At 46.8% G+C, this 21,808-nt stretch overlaps 1 protein-coding gene across 2 annotated transcripts in view; it reads left to right on the top strand.

Moving 5' to 3' along the window:
• LOC143804212 (uncharacterized) overlaps positions 1–21,808 on the top strand; it is an 88,228-nt gene that overhangs the window by 56,525 nt on the left and 9,895 nt on the right. For both annotated transcript variants that reach the window (XR_013220997.1, XM_077282071.1), the window contains exon 4: positions 8,818–8,871. Coding sequence is in view for 1 of the 2 variants with exons in the window: in XM_077282071.1 (XP_077138186.1) it covers positions 8,818–8,871 (54 nt within the window). In the remaining variant the exon portion in view is untranslated. The remainder of the gene's footprint in view (positions 1–8,817; positions 8,872–21,808) is intronic.

Here is a 21,808-nt window from a genome sequence, read left to right as displayed (position 1 = left end):
AACCAGATCTCTCTGTGGGATGAGATGTGGCCCGATTTCATTTTGAGACATGTCTTTCTGGCACATTGTGGATTAGGAGGTCAGATGTAAGCATCATGCAATAGGAGAAATCTTCTGAGCACTCTAGAACTAGTAGCAACCTGTCAGCACTCGAGAGACACAGGACCTGTGGGCACTCTAGAGAGAGACAGGACCTGTGGGCACTCTAGAGAGAGACAGGACCTGTGGGCACTCTAGAGAGAGACAGGACCTGTGGGCACTCTAGAGAGAGACAGGACCTGTGGGCACTCTAGAGAGAGACAGGACCTGTGGGCACTCTAGAGAGAGACAGGACCTGTGGGCACTCTAGAAAGAGACAGGATCTGTGGGCACTCTAGAGAGAGACAGGACCTGTGGGCACTCTAGCGAGAGACAGGACCTGTGGGCACTCTAGCGAGAGACAGGACCTGTGGGCACTCTAGCGAGAGACAGGACCTGTGGGCACTCTAGCGAGAGACAGGACCTGTGGGCACTCTAGCGAGAGACAGGACCTGTGGGCACTCTAGCGAGAGACAGGACCTGTGGGCACTCTAGAGAAACAGGACCTGTGGGCACTCTAGAGAGAGACAGGACCTGTGGGCACTCTAGCGAGAGACAGGACCTGTGGGCACTCTAGAATGAGAAGTAGCCTGTGAGCACTCTGTGATGAGAGGTGGCTTGTAAGCACTCTAAAATGAAAGGCAGCTTATGAGCACTCTAGAATGAGAGATCGCCCATGAGCACTTTGGAATCAGAGGTGGCCTGTGTGCACCATATAGTATAAGGGGCAGCCTGTGAGCATCCTTTGGTTTAGGGGGCAGCTTGTGAGCACTCTTAATCTGGAGGTGGCCCATGAGCAATCTCTAGGATGAGAAGAGAGCTGTGAGCACAGTGATTACTGACTTACAATATCAGATACCACATAAAATGCTGTGACGCACAACCTTAGGACGTCTAAAGTCCAGGGCCGAGTATAAATGTTGTACGTTGCGTGACCATAGCGTGTGAGTGGTTAGTAGTCCGTGTACGGGGCTCGGTGTACACACGTGTCAGCATTAATATTGTGTGAACGCTCTGTAGGATTATATTGTGTTTGCAGATAAGTAATTTTCCAGTTTTTGGTGTGACCTGTTTCTCAGTGGCTCATGGGCCCCAATGCAAAATCGGGGGCCCCAATTGTTGCAAGTTTTTACTACTATTGGTCTTTTTTATATAAGCCCAAGAGACTTTTGGGTCCCGTTAGGCTCCAGGACCTGGGTGCGATTGAAACACCTGCCCCTATTGTAGTTATGCCCCTGCTGTTCCGTACATCCAGCAATCAGATTCCTTGGATTAGTTACTACGGATAGACTGGATATAGTCATGGGCTCAGGGCATCGTAAAACAGGAAAGTCTTTTAAAATGCTGGATCCACCGAGTCGAAAACTTGCTATACATACAGCGCTTCTAATGGGTGTGGGCAAAGAATTTTGAGGAAAGCCCTCAGATCACAGAGATTACAGCAGATTCTGGTTGTACATGTCCCAACCTCTGGATTCACGCCGGAATATTCGAAACAAGACATCTTGGGGACAGAAAGAGTCTAGGTGCCCATATGAGATAAGGTTTGGTAAAACCAACAATATTGGTGGGACTGGCAGCCCGCTATCTGTTGTGTATTGGAGTTGTACAACTCTCCCTTGATGGAAAAAGAAGTAAGACTGAGCATGTTGAATTTGAACATGTCCTTTCCTTTCCTCTCACCGGAGGCAAGCTGAGATGGTTGGTAGCTGCTTATTTCCCTCTCCACTCTGAAAACACAGACCGGTCAGTGAGTCGACAGACATTGCTGTCTGCCAAGTAGTGCAAAATCTGTACAATATATAATACTGGTGCTCTCTTTTGTAGAAGAGAGGTTTGGGGACCGTAATGGGCCACGAAGCACCCCCCAATAGCAGTGCCTGTGCCTGAGACTTGCATAGACCACCATTAATAGGCATAAACACCTAGAGGACATGTCCTCTACGATCCCATATTACTTGGATGCTCTTAACTTCCAGACGGCTGTAGATGAGACACTCTGGTAAATTTAATGTAAAATCTGAAAGAAGGATCTGAAATGAAGATTTGAGGAGGACAGGGGCTATACAATAACACGAAGCATGGGTGACTCAAAGACTCAGAAAATTTAACCACATAGTCTAGGCTTAGATACAGGGACTGTATCACGTGTTGGGTTTGGATATGCAGGCTCAGCAGTCACCTAAGATTTACCGGTTCAACTTCACCTGAATTGTCTTAGAACAGTTGACGTGTGGATCGTTTCTTGCGACACTCGTAGGATTCATCCTTTCTCACTGATGACAGACGTTTCAGATTTATATTCAAACCAGTGGATAATTCTGGACATTCAAAATTTCTGGCCACTTAATAATAAATAATCCATGCAAATGTCGACATCGCCGCACCGCACTGGAAACTTTTGTGTAGCAGCCTGGCACACGTAGAAGACATTTTACCAAAGCACCAACTCATGGACTCGGCATAGAGCGTGTCTTGGTTATAGCTGTCCACATTTACTATTTGTCTACAAATGGTCTCCATGAATGCCACCAGTTGAGCTTCATTGAGGGCTAGGCAGCTGGTCTTTCAGCAGAAACCAATGTCCTCCTTAGACCTCATGGAGACAAGTGGCCAAGTCTAACCCTAGCATAGAATAAGTCCATTCCAGGCAGTATGTATAGTATGTGTATGTATACTCTGGGTAGCAACATGCAAATGCCCAGTAGGGTCCATGGCTCCCTAAGACTAGAATAGACAAAAGCCCAATGCAAGCAATGTAAATCTAAGCAGTGATGTAGCCATACTAGGTATATAGTCTACAGCTAGCTGTAACTTTTGCTCTGCCCCCTAAGACGCTTGTCTAATTAAGGGAACAAAGGCCATAAAATAGATTTTGCATCAGGCTGTACCACGGTATATAAAAATCATTCTGTTAATATTGATGTAATGCATTTGTTGCCTCCAGTGGTGATAAATGTTATTGCAAGGATTTATGTATGCTGACTCTCTAAAATCATTTATGATGGCCAGAAAGGTATCTGGATTTCTATGAAACTCAAATTTGGTTCAAACTGGGCTCCTAATTTTGACTTGACATTTGGAATTGGCCATTGAAGTCAAAGGGAGCAGCTGGCAGTTGGGCAAATATAGTAATCAGTGTGATGGCATAGCTGGAGATGATCATGAAGAGGCAGGTGCATGTTCAGATGAGATTATGTTCTGATGGACATCCGATGAAAAGCTTAGTCTTCTATTTCAGATTGCATTGGCTTTAGATGTGATAAACCTCTTTGGTCTTTCTTGGCATTTCAGGAGTTGGCCTGGACTGCAATTAACCCCCATAGCGGTCCCAAAATCGTAACCTTGCTATTAGATCAGAAGACAAAGAGACTGGTTTCCATAGATTGCTAACATAGTGGAAAAACATTACCAAACAGGTTTATTAACCTTCTCTTTTCGAGTCTCTTTAAAGACTCTATAAAGGGGGAAAACCTCAAACATTTTATACCTTAAGTAAAAGACTGTAGGTATAGCACCTTAAAAAACTGTCTACAGATACAGTATTTCAATTGAAATGCATATGGGTTGTGTGTCTGCTTTGTATATGATTGTTATAATATGTTATTGTGTGCTGTACAGTGTGTTGTGTTGCCAGAATAATGGGCAAAGTCAACATAAACATTAGATGACTGTCAACTGAATGATGCTATGGCCAATTGTTCATCCCGGCAGCCTCTCCAATACACAAGAGTGCTCACTTAGTCAAGAGCTCCTATGTTCTCTATGAGTGAGCCACTGCTAGACATATCTGCCGGCGGCTTATTTCTGAGAAAACAAAACGATCGGCAGTCCGAAATCAGCCATGCCCGATCGTCATCTTCCCCAATTATCAGTTGACTGGTGACCCGATACACATTAGAATGTGACAAACCTGTCTATTTTAGTGGATTCATCTGATATTAGTCGAATGTGTATGGGGGGCTTTACTGACATACACTACCGTTCAAAAGTTTAGGGTCACTTAAAAATTTCCTTATTTTTGGAAGAAAAGCACAGTTTTTTCCAATGAAGCTAACATTAAATGATTCAGAAATACACTCTATACATTGTTAATGTGGTAAATTACTATTCTAGCTGCAGATGTCTGGTTTGTAATGCAATATCTTCATAGGTGTATAGAGGCCCATTTCCAACAACCATCACTCCAGTGTTCTTATGGTACTTTGTGTTTGCTAACTGTGTAATAGAATACCCTTGAAAACCCTTGTGCAAGTATGTCAATACAGCTGAAAATAGTTTGGCTGATCAGAGAACCTATAAACCTGACCTTCCTTGGAGCTAGTTGAGAATCTGGAGCCTTACATTTGTTGGTTCCATTAAACTCTCAAAATGGCCAGAAAAAATAACTTTTATGTGAAACTCGACAGTCTATTCTTGTTCTTAGAAATGAAGGCCAAGAAACTGAAGATTTCCTACAACGGTGTGTACTACTCCCTTCAGAGCAGAGCACAGACAGGCTCTAACCAGAGTAGAAAGAAGTGGGAGGCCCCGCTGCACAACTCAGCAACAACACAAGTACATTAGAGTCTGTAGTTTGAGAAATCGACGCCTCACAGGTCCTCAACTGGCAGCTTCATTAAATAGTACACGCAAAACGCCAGTGTCAACGTCTACAGTGAAGAGGCGACTCCGGGATGCTGGCCTTCAGGACAGAGTGGCAAAGAAAAAGCCATATCTGAGACTGACTAATAAAGGGAAAAGATTAATATGGGCAAAAGAACACAGAAATTGGACAGAGGAAGATTGAAAAAAAGTGTTATGGACAGAAGAATCCACGTTTGAGGTGTTTGGATCACAAAGAAGAAGATTTGTGAGACGCAGAACAACTGAAAAGATGCTGGAAGAGTGCCTGACGCCATCTGTCAAGCATGGTGGAAGTAATGTGATGGTCTGGGGTTGCTTTTGTGCTGGTAAAGTGGGAGATTTGTACAAGGTAAAAGGGATTTTGAATAAGGAAGGCTATCACTCCATTTTGCAACGCCGTGCCATACCCTGTGGACAGCGCGTCATTGGAGCCAATTTCATCCTACAGCAGGACAATGGCCCAAAGCCACCTCCAAATTATGCAAGAACTATTTAGGGAAGAAGCCGGCAGCTGGTATCTATCTGTAATGGAGCGGCCAGCACAGTCACCAGATCTCAGCCCCATTGTGGGAGCAGCTTGACCTTATGGTACCAAAAAGTGCCCATCAAGCCAAACCAACTTGTGGAGGGGCTTCTGGAAGCATGGGGGAAAATTTATCCAGATTACCTCCGCAAATTAACTTCTAGAATGCCAAAGGTCTGCAATGCTGGAATTCCAGCAAAGGGAGCATTCTGTGATGAAAGCAAAGTTTGAAGGAGAAAATTATTATTTCAAAGAAAAAATTTTTTCGAACCTTGTCAATGTCTGGACTAGATTTTACATTAATTTGGCAACTCATTTGATTAATAAAAGTATGAGCGTTCATGGAAAACACAACATTGTCTGGGTGACCCTAAACTTTTGAACGGTAGTGTAGGAGGTGCCAGCATTAACATGGTCACAGGAAGCGTCAGGACACTGGTAAAGGTGTGTGTTTAGGCAACAAACAGGAAGAGTTATATGTGACTTACTCGTATGTGCTGATGGTTTTCAGTCCCATGTACTTGTGTTGTAGGTTATAATAGGAGCTGGTTGCAGGAAGTTAGGACCGTGTGTGGCTGAAGCCACATAATGTGCCAGGGGAGCAAGTAAACTACGCAAGAAATGTAGGAAAGGTAAGTCATAGCAGAGCTCTCAGGAATGAGACAGGCGTGGGACTGAGCCTCCTGTTTAATCGTCAGACGTTGAGTAGAGAACGTTACAACAGATTCTGTGAGATCTCAAGCAGGTTGGCTAAAGTCATGACACATGAAAAGGATGGATGGAGACCTATAAGCTGGTGGAATGGTTGAAAAATGTGTCCTCCTTTAGGAAAGTATAAGGATGGCTCTAGCTGTGGCCTGGACTGTCCGGGTGAAAAGCTCCGTATTTCCTAACCACCTTAGATTTGCATTTCTGACTGCAGCTGAATGCTAATATAGTAACGTGCGCTCTGCACATGGACCTCCCGGGATCTTCTTGGTTTCAAAAACTACCGGTATATTAAACAATGTGACACCTCTTGGCTTGTGAAGAAAGCTTTGCTTCTAGTGAACATTCAGGCTATGCCAGGAGCTAAAACCCATCAGATTTGGGCAACGCTTGTCTTACATCCGTGGTGTTGATGCCAGTATAGAGGCAGCCAAACGGTATGGCGTATAAGAGACCCCAGGTGCCAGGATATGGGTGGGGGACATTCCCAAGGTGCATTAATCACCATGGGGGCTGTTTTCAATTAAGTCTCTCAATTTGATATTGGTCACTTTTTGTGTAGATTAATTATTTGGTGGAGACTGTGTTGCACTGGAGTGTGCTGACAGCGTCTGCCAGTGGTGAAAAGTGTCACTGCAACTGTCAATGGAAGGAGCTAACGAATAGCTCAGTACTGTACTACAGATCACAGAATGTCATAGAAAAGATGATACTTTCCCTTTCAGTTCCATAATCGGTCTATGAAGCGGATCGTACCCTGGTGTATAGGGATCGGGGATTACTCCTTGCCTGGACATGTTCCAGAAATGTGCGGGACGTGATAAACATTGTGACTACGTCAGTGGGAATGAGCGGCATAGGACACGATCCATAGGGGCACAACAGATTCACTATGTAATAGTTAATGATTCAGAGATGAAGATTGTTGTGTTATATTTTTAAAGGGCCACAAAACAGGAGAAGTGCATCATATTTAAAGCACCCCTGGATATGTAGTATATACCGCAATTGGGCAAGGTGTTGTTTCATGGAACAATTCCTCTTTTTATGACTTTTTACTTCCTCCACTTCACTCTCGTGTTACAAATGACTTGTGATTATTATGTAACTTATTGTCATGGTAACCAATGTAAGGCATTGAAGAAAACACTTCAGGTTAGTATATTCACTAAAGCCCGGTCCACATCTCATCATTTGCTATGCTATACTATGCTTTATATTATTGTTATTTCTGGTCATTGGCTGCTGTAATGTTCATAGCTCTGTTATGGGATTTTAAGGTGGAAAATATATTAACTTTTCATCCATTGACATAAACTTTATTACAACATATGGGACTTGGGAAGCAAATGCAAAAACAAGTGAGGTCAAAAGGGAAGTATTTTACATTTTGATGTTCAGTAAAAGCCATTATTATTATGGCCTTCATGTGGACCCCATTGCGGTACCACACTTTGGTACAACATAATTATTCGTAATCGAACTTTGCTCAATGTTTTCACAACAGTTCCACAGTGGGGAAAAATAACATTACTAAAGGAGCTGCAAATTTTAAATAGCGACAGACTGCTAAAAAAAACACAGAGATGAAATCTGCCGTGAAAATTTGCAGCATATTGCTGCAAGTGTAAAATCCACACTATACATCAATTTTGGCTGTACTTTAACTATTGCCATTGAGAATAAATAGTTGTGATAGAGATAACAACTAAAAGATGCTAAAATGTAAAAATTAGTCTGTAGCTTTAAATATAAAAAGTACAGCACCTCTCCTGTGTCCAAAGTTCTCCTTTAAGAAATATCTTATCGGTAAATGAGGTCTGGGGCCGAGTTATGATCACGTCTTCTCGCTATGCCTCTGCATGTCTATTGTCCTGATCTGTTTTGTCTTCGTCGTCTCGGAGCAGGACCTGTGTTCTTTTATTTTGGGCCTGAGTTGTACAATATGCACCATGTTCTCACCTCTGTATAAACAGGAAGCTTCTGTACATGCTCGGCGTAGCGTGGAGAGGCAATGTTCTATGTCAAGGACTCCTCCATGTTGTGACACACGTTTCCCTGCTGCTCTGGAGGATGATATACATCTCCTGGCAGTTACTACGTGTCATATGCTATGCAATATACTGCAGATAAAGACAAAAAGAATCAAAAAATCAGGAAGAAATATGTTCTGTCTGTAGTTTTTCACCTTCACAACGTGCAGAAATATCAATGAACAGGTTGAGAATGGGAAACATACTTATTACCTAAATCACTGTTCTGGGAAAGCAGGGTCACAGCCAGTATGGCTGCCTTTGGGTTAGGGTCAGGATTAGAGGCTATGACCTGTTGTTAGACCTGTTCACTAATGATGAGGTCACTCTGCCCAGTCACATTTGTAGGTGCCAATGTTAGTTGCCTCACTACCCTAGGCCACCGGCCATGACTAAATTACCCTTAGTGCCCTAGGCCACCAGGGATACTAAAATGAACTGTGATGCACCTCACTACCCCAGGCCACCATAACCCTTTATTAAAATAACCATCCATCAAGGATGCTGAAGCTAATCCTGATACTACTCTTGCTCACCAGGGATGTCAGCATTGACGCTTTCAATACACTACACACCTCGGATAATAGGTCTCTACATAAAGCCACAGACCTACGATCGCAGCCTGGAGATCTCTGCGGTTGTGACAACCCTTCGTTTCCATTTCTGGCCATTATCGCTCCTTAATTATATCCTGAAGTCAGTCATTCGGATTGTCTTACTTTATTCACTCTGCCATCGTCCTTCATATTCTTTATATCCAGTGCTCAGTGTCGCCCCCTGCTGACTATTGTATTCTTTTATATTCCTGTTCGCCACCATATAAAATTTACCTGGTTTCCTTTATTTCAGAAAATGCTGCTGAAGAAGACGTGTGGATCCAAGACGAGAGTCATTAAAATACGAGTAAGTTCTTTTATTCTTATTTGTTTGTTAATTGGCTCCTGAATCTTTATTTTTAGGAGATTGGCACTACAACTCCCAGAAATCTCCACAGCAGATTACAATCTGTGCAGACACTGAACCTGCAGGGGGTGACGAGATCAGGTCGACTTTACTCCTGTTATAGTAAATATTTATATTCCACACTAAAAATATATCTGCGCCTCTTTCCCTGTAACTTTGTACCGTTCCTCTGTTATTCCTCCTGGAAATGTGCGGATAAATGGACACTTGTGACCTTGTGTCAATGTGTCGAAGTGGAAAACGCCCCTTGGACAAGTGGAATGGCAAAACTCAGCTATGAGGAATAACAGAGGAGCGGCACAAGTTCCCATCATCATGGCACAACACAACTTGGACAAAGCGCGGGGCGTCATAAAACCCTAAATATCTGGAAGGAAGCAATAAGGTTGAACATGAACAACCCGGCTCTGCTACATCCGGTCCTGATATCTTATACAGAAGCCTTCACGGAGAAAAGGGGAACTCTGCACAGAAAATCCTCCGTCTGACGCCTCGCTGCTCCAATTCTCCAGCCCGGAGATGAGGGGGCTATAAGATCTGAGCAATTCTACATTGCTTACCCCTGTATATTGGGGATGGGGCTAATCTGAGCCTCAACCAGAGCTGTAACCAGGGCAGGGGATGGAGAGGAAAGAGCCCGGGGTGCTGTGCGAGGCGCCAACAAGCCCCTCTGCCTTTACCAGAGCTAGGGCACAAGGCTAGGTGAACAGTGCTAGGGCAGCAGGCAGGGCCGGACTGGCCATCTGGCAATTCTGGCAAATGCCAGTAGGGCCTGTCTTGTTGCGGGCCGCCTTGTCTGCAACCTTGTTAACAGAATCGATGTTCTCAAGACACCCATACTGTTAAGAGTTGTGACGGAGCACAAAGTCGCTGACTCCGTCACTTACCCCAGCAGGCCATGGGTATCATTAGAAATATTGGTCTTGTAGTAAATCTTCCTTTCCTCTATCCAGGGTAATATTAGTGATATATCCCATCTAGTGACTGAGGACGGGGACAACATGGGCCTGTGTGATTTCAAATGCCAGGGCTGAAATTCAGCCCCAGTCCGTACCTGGCAGCAGGGATAGGGAATGAGGGTTAGGGCAGCAGGGCTACAGCAGCAGGGTTAGGATAGCAGGGTTAGGGAAGTAGGGAGAGGGCAGCAGGGATAGGGAAGCAGGGTTAGGGCAGCAGGATTAGGGAAGCAGGGTTAGGGAAGTAGGGATAGGGCAGCAGGGATAGGGCAGCAGGGTTAGGGAATGAGGGTTAGGGAAGTAGGGATAGGGCAGCAGGGCTACAGCAGCAGGGTTAGGATAGCAGGGTTAGGGAAGTAGGGAGAGGGCAGCAGGGATAGGGAAGCAGGGTTAGGGCAGCAGGATTAGGGAAGCAGGGTTAGGGAAGTAGGGATAGGGCAGCAGGGATAGGGCAGCAGGGTTAGGGAATGAGGGTTAGGGAAGTAGGGATAGGGCAGCAGGGCTACAGCAGCAGGGTTAGGATAGCAGGGTTAGGGAAGTAGGGATAGGGCAGCAGGGATAGGGAAGTAGGGATAGGGCAGCAGGGATAGGGCAGCAGGGTTAGGAAAGCAGGGCTAGGGAATGAGGGTTAGGGCAGCAGGGTTAGGAAAGCAGGGCTAGGGAATGAGGGTTAGGGAAGCAGGGTTAGGATAGCAGGGTTAGGGAAGTAGGGCTAGGGAATGAGGGTTAGGGCAGCAGGGTTAGGGAAGTAGGGATAGGGCAGCAGGGATAGGGAAGCAGGGTTAGGGCAGCAGGATTAGGGAAGCAGGGTTAGGGAAGTAGGGATAGGGCAGCAGGGATAGGGCAGCAGGGTTAGGGAATGAGGGTTAGGGAAGTAGGGATAGGGCAGCAGGGCTACAGCAGCAGGGTTAGGATAGCAGGGTTAGGGAAGTAGGGATAGGGCAGCAGGGATAGGGAAGTAGGGATAGGGCAGCAGGGATAGGGCAGCAGGGTTAGGAAAGCAGGGCTAGGGAATGAGGGTTAGGGCAGCAGGGTTAGGAAAGCAGGGCTAGGGAATGAGGGTTAGGGAAGCAGGGTTAGGATAGCAGGGTTAGGGAAGTAGGGCTAGGGAATGAGGGTTAGGGCAGCAGGGTTAGGGAAGTAGGGATAGGGCAACAGGGCTAGGGCAGCAGGGTTAGGGAAGTAGGGTTAGGGCAGCAGGGTTAGGGAAGCAGGGCTAGGGAATGAGGGTTAGGGCAGCAGGGTTAGGGAAGCAGAGTAAGGGAATGAGGGTTAGGGCAGCAGGGTTAGGGAATGAGGGTTAGGGCAGCAGGGTTAGGGAAACAGGGTTAGGGAAGCAGGGTTAGGGAATGAGGGTTAGGGCAGCAGGGTTAGGATAGCAGGGTTAGGGAAGTAGGGATAGGGCAGCAGGGATAGGGCAGCAGGGATAGGGCAGCAGGGTTAGGGAAGCAGGGTTAGGGCAGCAGGGTTAGGGAATGAGGGTTAGGGAAGCAGGGTTAGGGAATGAGGGTTAGGGAATGAGGGTTAGGGCAGCAGGGTTAGGGCAGCAGGGTTAGGGAATGAGGGTTAGGGCAGCAGGGTTAGGGAATGAGGGTTAGGGCAGCAGGGTTAGGGAATGAGGGTTAGGGCAGCAGGGTTAGGGCAGCAGGGTTAGGGAATGAGGGTTAGGGCAGCAGGGCTAGGTCACCAGGGCTAGGTCACCAGGGCTAGGGCAGCGGGGCTAGGTCACCAGGGCTAGGGCAGCAGGGCTAGGTCACCAGGGCTAGGGCAGCAGGGTTAGGGCAGCAGGGTCAGGGCAGCAGGGTCAGGGCAGCAGGGCTAGGTCACCAGGGCTAGGGCAGCAGGGCTAGGTCACCAGGGTTAGGGCAGCAGGGTTAGGGCAGCAGGGTTAGGGCAGCAGGGTTAGGGCAGCAGGGCTAGGGCAGCAGGGCTAGGGCAGCGGGGTTAGAGCAGCGGGGTTAGGGCAGCGGGGATAGGGCAGCGGGGATAGGGCAGCGGGGTTAGGGCAGTGGGGATAGGACAGCGGGGTTAGGGCAGCGGGGTTAGGGCAGCCGGGGTTAGGGCAGCGGGGACAGGGCAGCGGGGACAGGGCAGCAGGGCTACAGCAGCAGGGTTAGGATAGCAGGGTTAGGGAAGTAGGGATAGGGCAGCAGGGATAGGGAAGTAGGGATAGGGCAGCAGGGATAGGGCAGCAGGGTTAGGAAAGCAGGGCTAGGGAATGAGGGTTAGGGCAGCAGGGTTAGGGAAGCAGGGTTAGGATAGCAGGGTTAGGGAAGTAGGGCTAGGGAATGAGGGTTAGGGCAGCAGGGTTAGGGCAGCAGGGCTAGGGCAGCAGGGCTAGGGCAGCGGGGTTAGAGCAGCGGGGTTAGGGCAGCGGGGTTAGGGCAGCGGGGATAGGGCAGCGGGGATAGGGCAGTGGGGTTAGGGCAGTGGGGTTAGGGCAGTGGGGATAGGACAGCGGGGTTAGGGCAGCGGGGTTAGGGCAGCCGGGGTTAGGGCAGCGGGGACAGGGCAGCGGGGTTAGGGCAGCGGGGATAGGGCAGCGGGGTTAGGGCAGCGGGGTTAGGGCAGCGGGGATAGGGCAGCGGGGATAGGGCAGCGGGGTTAGGGCAGCGGGGATAGGACAGCCGAGGTTAGGGCAGCGGGGTTAGGGCAGCGGGGTTAGGGCAGCGGGGTTAGGGCAGCGGGGATAGGGCAGTGGGGTTAGAGCAGTGGGGATAGGGCAGCGGGGTTTGGGCAGCGGGGCTAGGGCAGCAGGGTTAGCGCAGCGGGGATAGGGCAGCAGGGTTAGCGCAGCAGGGTTAGGGCAGCAGGGTTAGGACATCAGACTGAACTTTGCCCCTGTGGATTAAGTCCTAGCTTAGACCCAGGTTTATAGGTATATATGAACGACCATTTTTTATGACGTCCCCAGTTGGCGGGCATTCGATCCTCTTTACAATATTAGATGACGGTGAGGTTTTTGGCCTCCGGTTGTGAATGGCCCCAGTGTCTGCAGGGTACAGCAGACGCCCGGTCACAGCTGGCGGAGGATTATCCTGATTATTCCCAGTGCGTCGCTGTGGGCCGGTGACAGAAGCTCCAGGGCAATTTGTGAATAACACATGGAGTCCTGGCGCCCCTTCCATGTCAGCTCCTGAGGAGGCCTCTCTGGCGTCCTGTGATGACACGGCCTCACCTGAGCCCGCACCGCCTCACCTGAGCCCGCACCGCCTCACCTGGGCCCGCACCGCCTCACCTGAGCCCGCACCGCCTCACCTGGGCCCGCACCGCCTCACCTGAGCCCGCACCGCCTCACCTGGGCCCGCACCGCCTCACCTGAGCCCGCACCGCCTCACCTGGGCCCGCACCGCCCTACTAGTGTTCTGGCTGGAGTCCAGGAACCAGATCCTGAGGCCACGGAGGGGCACAGGTCACATTGTGCCCGACCAAAGGGTCCCACTGCTCCACCAGGACATCCTCCAGTGGACACTTCTTCTGCTGATCTTCTGTGAGGACCAGGGACCCCAGCAGCACAGAGTATTTCAGGAGAGGACTGTGCTGATCTGGTTAGATGGAGGGTGATTGTCTATGAGGCACGAGGTCTGCGGTGCCTCAGTGATGTCACCCAATGTGTTGAACATTTGGTCAGATACATCCAGTGTGTGTAATATTTGATAAAAACTAAATGCTACGTTTTTCTTAAAGGCACAGTACCATATATTTTTTGTTATACGTGGATTTTCCATAGCCTATGGACAGGCAGGTCTCCCGTTAAGTCTGCTGGCAGGCACACCTCCTCCTCCTCCCTGCACAGGTCACAGAGCATGCCCACAGTGCTTTCCCATTGTTTCCTACAGTCTTCAGAATAATAAAATTTACGATGAGAAAATGTAAACTATAAAGAATGTTACAAAAGTGACATCAGCGACACAATCCCTTTAAGGATCTTCTCCATATTAATGTACCGTCTTTTTTTTTCGTCTTAAAGCTTCTAGAGCTTTTCTGGCACGAGGCCTCTCACCCCGAGGACGGTCCCCTCTCCCTCCCACGCGTTCATGGAAATTTTTGCATTTCGGTTCAGGGAAGGAAAACGTTTCTTTCATTTGATCTTTTTGTTCTGCGGTGATGAATATGTATCCCGGAGCAGCTGCAGCATGAAATGAGCCGGAGCTCAGCGTCGTGCCGCATTGTCCGCGGATCATTGTGCTGTCAGCCGGCCCTGCAGCTGCTGCCGAACATCTCCTGCCCGCCACGTCTTACTGAAGGTCCGCCACCCTGACGCTGCCGGCTGTGCGCAGGCGATGGCGCGCCGCTCACGTTTAACCATTCACATCCCTGTACACACCGGCGGACGACTCACAGATGTTACTGCAGGCGGTGGCGAAGTCTAAAATTACAGAAACCCTCCAGACAAAAGTGATAGCAGTCAAAGGCATGGAAGGTAGAAGCCTGCACTGCCCTCTAGTGGTGAGGCAGTTACAAGTTTTATTTGTTGCAATTGGAGACAATCAGCAAGTTTGTCCAATGACTCGCCTGTACTTACTAAACAGGGGTTATCCCAAACCGGTGACATCCACATTGCAGGAGCAGTGCCAGTGAGGTTACGACCCCACACACCTGATGAGACGCGTGCATGATTGGGAGGTATTATGCATGACCAGAGGTATCGTGTACGCATCATGTTCATTAGAAAAAGGCATGTGCACGATACCTCCGATCATGCACGATACCTCCGATCATGCACGATAACTCCGATCATGCACGATACCTCTGATCATGCACGATACCTCCGATCATGCACGATACCTCTGATCATACACGATACCTCTGATCATGCACGATACCTCTGATCATGCACGATACCTCCGATCATGCACAATAACTCCGATCATACACGATACCTCCGATCATGCACGATAACTCCGATCATGCACGATACCTCTGATCATGCACGATACCTCTGATCATGCACAATAACTTCGATCATGCATGATACCTCCGATCATGCACAATAACTTCGATCATGCATGATACCTCCGATCATGCACGATACCTCCGATCATGCACGATAACTCCGATCATGCACGATGCCTCTGATCATGCACGATACCTCCGATCATGCACAATAACTCCGATCATGCACGATGCCTCCGATCATGCACGATACCTCTGATCATGCACGATAACTCTGATCATGCACGATACCTCTGATCATACACGATACCTCCGACCATGCACGATACCTCTGATCATGCACGATACCTCTGATCATACACGATACCTCCGATCATGCACGATACCTCTGATCATGCACGATACCTCTGATCATACACGATACCTCCGATCATGCACGATACCTCTGATCATGCACGATACCTCCGATCATGCACGATACCTCCGACCATGCACGATACCTCTGATCATGCACGATACCTCTGATCATACACGATACCTACGATCATGCACGATACCTCCGATCATGCACGATACCTCTGATCATGCACGATACCTCCGATCATGCACGATACCTCCGATCAGGCACGCGTCTCATCAGGTGAGTGGGGTTGTAACATCATTGCTTCCAATGCAGAAGTAACCGGAACCTGATAGCGCCATCAAGCCTTTGCCACAGGAGAACCCACTTTTGGGCATCTTTAAATTGTCCTTGGTAAGTTTGCCCACTCCTAAAAACTAGAGTTTTATTATGCACTACTTATTTTTACTTAGTTTAGTTCTATCATAACCTCAATGACCCCCAAAAAAAGACATTTCCCGAGTGGAGGTCACCGTTGATCTTTGGGAGTTTGATTTGTTTCATGGAGCCTTTGTTGGTTTGATGATGGAGACATCTCAATGCCACGTCCAGCGTCACTGGAAACGGAGCTTCTATTTCCCATTGTTGTCTTTATGGCTATTTATACCCTGCCAGAAGATATTTGTGCACGGCCGGAGCCCGGGCTGGAGATGTGGCCTGATACAGCAGACTTGTGTAATGTTGAGTAAGATCATGGCCGCCTCTGCTGTTCTTCCATGTCTCTTATCTGGATATAGAAGGAACTCTGCCAACTCTTAGCAAGGGTTTCCTGCTCCTTATCTGCCGTCTCTCTGCTCAATGGAGAGAAATATGCTCTTTCACTCCCTAGCACAACAGAGGCTTTGAGTCTCGAGCCAGGAACTTGTTTTGACATATTACATTTTTGCCTTAATACCCGTGACATTCTGGGGTTTATTTTTAATTACAGCAAACAATGGAGACGTTCCCTGAAGAGCAGGGTGATCTGGATGAGGTTTCTCAGGACCCTAGAAGTTCCAATGATCACAGGAGGTGACGTCGGCCTTTATGTAGATTTGGTCCTTCTGTAAATTTGGCCTTCTGTCAATCTTGGTCTTTCCATAAATTTGTCCACTTTGTAGTTCTTGGTCCTTCAATATATTGAACCATATTGTAGATCTTGGTTATTTCATACATTTGGCTACTTTTTAGTATTAGGTCCTCCCATACAGTCTTTAGTCCTATAGAATTTATGGAAGTTAATAGATCTTGGTCTTTTAATTAATTTTTTCCTACTTGTAGATTTTGGTCCTCTTATAAATTCATGCACTTTTTTGTTCTTGGTCCTTCCATAAATTCAAACTTTCTTGTTGAGCTTGGTCCTTCCATGAATTCAGATCTTCTTGTTGAGCTTGGTCCTTCCATGAATTCAGATCTTCTTGTTGATCTTAGTCCTTCCATGAATTCAGATCTTCTTGTTGATCTTGGTCCTTCCATGAATTCAGATCTTCTTGTTGAGCTTGGTCCTTCCATGAATTCAGATCTTCTTGTTGAGCTTGGTCCTTCCATGAATTCAGATCTTCTTGTTGAGCTTGGTCCTTCCATGAATTCAGATCTTTTTGCAGATCTTGCTCATTCTATAAATTCATCTTTGTTGTAGATCTTGGTCTTTCTATACATTCATCCACCTTATAGATCTTGGTCCTACTATAAATTCATCCAGTTTGTTGTTCTTGTGCCTTCTATAAATTCAAAACTTCTAGATCCTCATCCTGCCATAATTTTAGCATTCTGTCGATCTTGGCCCTCCCATAAATTCAGCATTCTTGTAGATCTTGGTCCTTCCATAACTTCATCCACTTTGTAATTCTTGGTCCTTACATAATTTCCAACCTTATTACCATAGATCTTTGTCCTTCCCTAAATTTGGCCTTTTGTTGCTCTTGGTCTTTTTATGAATTCGGCTTTCTTGTAGTACTTGGTCCTTCCATAAATTCAAACCTTTTTATTGATCTTGGTCCTTCCATGAATTAAAATCTTCTTGCAGATCTTGCTCCTTCTATAAATTCATCCAGTTTGTTGTTCTTTTTACCTTCTATAAAATCAGAACTTCTTGTAGGTCTTCATCTTTCCATAATTTTAACCTTCTGTCGATCTTGGCCCTTCCATAAATTCAGCATTCTTGTAGATCTTCGTCCTTCCATAAATTCATCCACTTTGTAGTTCTTGGTACTTCCATAAATTCCAACCTTCTTGTAGATCTTTGTCCTTCCATAAATTTGGCCTTTAGTTGCTCTTATTTTTTTTTTTTATAAATTTGGCTTTCTTGTAGTTCATGGTCCTTCCATAAATTCAGACTTTCTCGTACTTCTTCGTCCTACCATAAATTTGGCCATCTTGTAGTTCCTGTTTCATTCTCCTTGGCTTGAGTTGGGTCAATGTCTATTGAGGACAGCTGTGAAATTGTATTGACATGACACCAACGTCTCAGTCACTGGATGATCTGACTATTGGTTTCTTGGAGAATATATTGTGTTGCTTACTATTTATACCTAGAATTGAGTTGGCTTCTCATATTTTATATCTGTGATTTCTGCATCTATATGTGTGGGAGGACTGAAAAGTATTGAGCAGATATCTCAGTAGACATCAGTCTGTTCCTGGCTGTCTGAGTAAGAAGACCCTCTAGTCATAGATTTGTTTTTTTGTCCTGCTTGGGTGACTGAGACATTGGAAAACACAGGTGCATTGCTCCTTCTTAAGACTCCAACCTTCTTCAAAATTTGACATCAGAGGCTTCTAAAAGTTCAGACTGGCAATAGTTGTACTGTCTTTTGCCAGCCATTCTCAAGTTTGGTGTAAATTTTAATGCTCAGTGTTACTAAAGAAGCCCTCGGATAATACTATGACAGTCCTGTTAAACAATCTACCCAATCCAAGGGCAACCAAGGTTTGCAAACTACAATAGGCCATGGGTCAAATTTCCTTTACGACCACCCAAGTAGGTTCTCCATTTGGAAGGAAGTCTTGTGTGTTGTGTTCACGGGTCAAGTGCAATCCTGCGTCCTGTAACTTCTGACGGCTTCTGTGTATATAAATCTTGGCCTTACGTCCGTGTCTTCATTCCTTGTAAATGACATCAGGGTCAACTGACAAATATATCTACACCCCGGCCAAGATTTGTAAGAAGAATGAGGAAGGAGGGTCAGCTCACAATCCACTATTTTTGTTTTGCATGGTCTACAATGGTCCATTATGTGCCAAGTGGTTTGCGCAATTCTCCGTGACTCGGTAAATAGACCGTAATCTCAGGCAAACACTCCGGGAAAGGTGGATCTGTCTTGGCACAGTTCCTCTAAGAGATAAGTGTACCCTCAGGAATTTTGGCTTTCTGCATAAAAGGGGTCATCCAGCGTATTAAGAGCTATTGAAGATGTTTGGCACTTTTATTATCATAAAGGGCATTTCTACCAGAAGTCAAAAATCTGTGGCCACCATGACTTCTGGAAGAAGGGTAGATGTCTTAGATTTCTGAAAGAAAAGTGCCGCCAAAGTCTCCTGGAAGGCAGCACTTCTGGAAGGCAAATTGTGCGTGGTTTGATGGTCAGTCTTTATATGGAGCCCCTGTGCAAAGGCACATTCGGGAGATGTGGCAATTGTGTGAAATGTATATATCCCCGAGAGGGCATCCCGAAACGTTGGCGTGTATGCAGTTGTATCATAGCCCCGTAACAACTATTCACAATTGCTGTGGTTTCCTGCTGGTTTCCAGGCACTGGGAGCACACATTATGCTATGACTCCCTGCTTGTTCAGCACCTGGAACCATTTTGATGTCCACTATTCATTGTGGGACCTGAGCTATAATGGCCTCCTCACACCTGTCAGATGTCGGGATCCAGGCAGTAATGGCGCGGTGATGTATACGGACTGTAACTGGTAGAAGTTCAGTAACCGCTGGTGACTCTTGTAGGATTACATAATGCGGTTGGAAGTTGGCTGATGTAAATGCTGTTCCTGAGCAGCGCTGCCGAAGCTCGGGGCCCTCTCTGTGGACCACCACCGGCCCGGGGGACGCACTTGTTTACAATTATGCAGAGCAGAATTCGATATTTGTTTCCTGCCTGGAGATCGTATGTAGGAAAGCAGATGAGGGGGAGAGATGACAAAGCGCTTGTCCCATGTACGAGCCTCGGAACAAGTCACTAAGATGAAAGAAGTTAGATATTAGTTTACTATGGGGTCTAACTAGAAAATGTGAGACCCCAATACTTATTGGATGGCCACCCCTTCAATCATGAGCCAAAGGTAAAGGCACACTTTCCTGCTAAGAATGTATATAACTAGTCGTCCGCCAAGTGTGCGCTCACCCCTACTGGTAAAGCAACAATGTACCGAACAGTGCAGCACTGATAAATGTTATCCCAGACCGGATCCCTAAATTATCAGACCCCAGACCAGGCCCCTAAATGTAATCAGACTCTAAACTGAATTAGGCTGCAAGCCCAACTCCTAAATTTGGTTAGACTCCAGACCAGACCCCTAAACTCAAAAAGACATCAGACTAAACCTGTGAATTCATGCAGATCCCTAAATTATCAGGCTCAGATGTCTAATGTCTATTGAACTCTAAATTAAACCAGATTTTAGACCTGTCCCATAAATTCACCCTAAATTGAATCCAGACCCCAAACCAGCCAGGTACATTCAATCAGACCTCAGACCAGATCCCTACATTGACCAAATGTCTAAATTCAGTCAAGATCCCAAACTAGATCCATGCATTGAATCGGATCTCAGACCAGAACCTTGCATTGAATCAGACAACAGATCCCTAAATTCACGAAGGACCCCAAACCAGTCCCATACATTGAATCAGACCAAACCACTAAATTCAGTCAAAACTCCAAACCGGACCTCTAAATTAAATCAGATCTGAGACCATATGACTAATATCAGTCAGGACCCAAAACCAAACCTCTCCATTGAATCAGACCCCATACGTGACCCCTAAATTCATGAGATCCTAGATCAGACCCCTCACTTGATTACTTATCAGACCGGAGTCCAGTGTCAGGTCTTCTTCACTTCTGAGGACCTTCTTGCAGAAGCTTCTGCCATTGTCCAGTGTCAGGATATTGTGTGTTGGGTTCAGTGGTCCGGGCTCCCTGAGACCATGGCTTCTACAGCTGTAATAACGCAACCGACAGAGTCAAAAGTATGGAGGAACCTCTTCTAATTGGTTGATTTATTAAGGCTTGTTAGTGTTTTTCTTCTGGAAGCAATGTCATCATAAGGGCTGTATATCAGGAGTTTTGGAGATTGAGGCTCGTGTGTTGCTGCACTCGTAATACTAGGATCTGTGTGCACAATGCCAAGAGGCTGCCCCAGTGATGTAAAGCCACAACCAGACCCTGTGGCAGTGTACACCCGATTTCTGGAGGACTCGCCCATTACCACGTGGACTTGGTGTATACCAGAACTCTTCTTGTCTGAAAGTTTGGAAGATGAGGATTATTGGGACCTCCATTTTACCAAAGAAATAGTCATTGCTTTGATCCTAGCTGTGTAGCAGCAGATTAAAGGGGTAATCTGGCTCCGCATACTCCCATATTGGGAGGTAAGAGGGTCCGGTGACGTCTAGTCCACAGAGATATCCTCTGGCTCATGTGCACAAGCAGCAGATGTCGAGAACAGGTGCACGATTCCTGCCACTCCTTCATACCAGGTGGCACATATCTGTAGAGGGAACGTCTCCAGCCCTGCTGACCTCCAGATGTGGAAGTGAGCAGAGATAGACAACCCCTTTAAGGAAGGCTCTTTTATTGACTGGGTGGGCAGAATTCTGCACTAAGCTCCCATTTTAGGATCTCTGGATTTTGGGCAATTCCTTGATGCTAAGCTTGAGGCAATCAATGTATGGAGAGACTCTGATCTGAGTGTTCAGTTCCTCTGCAGCGCCACCACAGGGGAGTTGGAGTATTACACTTTTGTCATTGTCTAATGCATGGATGTACTGCGTCCTCCAGGGAGATCTTTATAGCCCCTCCTGAATGGCGGAATCCTCCTTTACTTGGATGCTTGAACCCGTCATTTGCAAATATGTTGGGTGTGAAAACTTATGCACAGAGACATGTTACCTGTAGCTCTATAGTGACCGATGAAATAATCCCATGCATTATTCTGCAATTCCCATTGCCAACGATTCGATTAAGGATGACGCTAATTACATTTCCAGCGCGGTTTATGACATTGACTCAGTTATGAAGGATCCTTTGATCCGGGTCGCCTTTAAATAGTCGTCGTTAAGGGAAGTAAACGAGGGTTTCCAGGCAATTCCTCCAGCAGAACTGAGTAAACACCTCGATTCTCAATATTTGCTCTGCGGGAAGGAAGAATCCTCTCCGGACGCCCCCGGCCCGAGCTGGCAGAGCCACCAGATCATGCAGATGGGGCGCCTCGTCCACCGCTCGTCTGTTACAGGGAACATTCACTGCCCATTCTTATAGTACAATGCCAATCAGTAAGGCAATGCTAAGGCCTCGGATTATTACTCTAGTCACATCCAGAGCTGCACCCAGAATCTCTGCAAAGCCCAGCCCGTCTACTACACATCATGTGATCTTTCCAAATCTGTATTTAATGTTCAATAACTCTGCAAACATTAC

Source organism: Ranitomeya variabilis, chromosome 2 (genome assembly GCF_051348905.1).
Source record: "Ranitomeya variabilis isolate aRanVar5 chromosome 2, aRanVar5.hap1, whole genome shotgun sequence".
In the NCBI taxonomy this organism is placed as follows: Eukaryota; Metazoa; Chordata; class Amphibia; order Anura; family Dendrobatidae; genus Ranitomeya; species Ranitomeya variabilis.
Note: the sequence above shows the minus strand (reverse complement) of the source record. Positions and strands in the feature narration are given on the sequence as shown.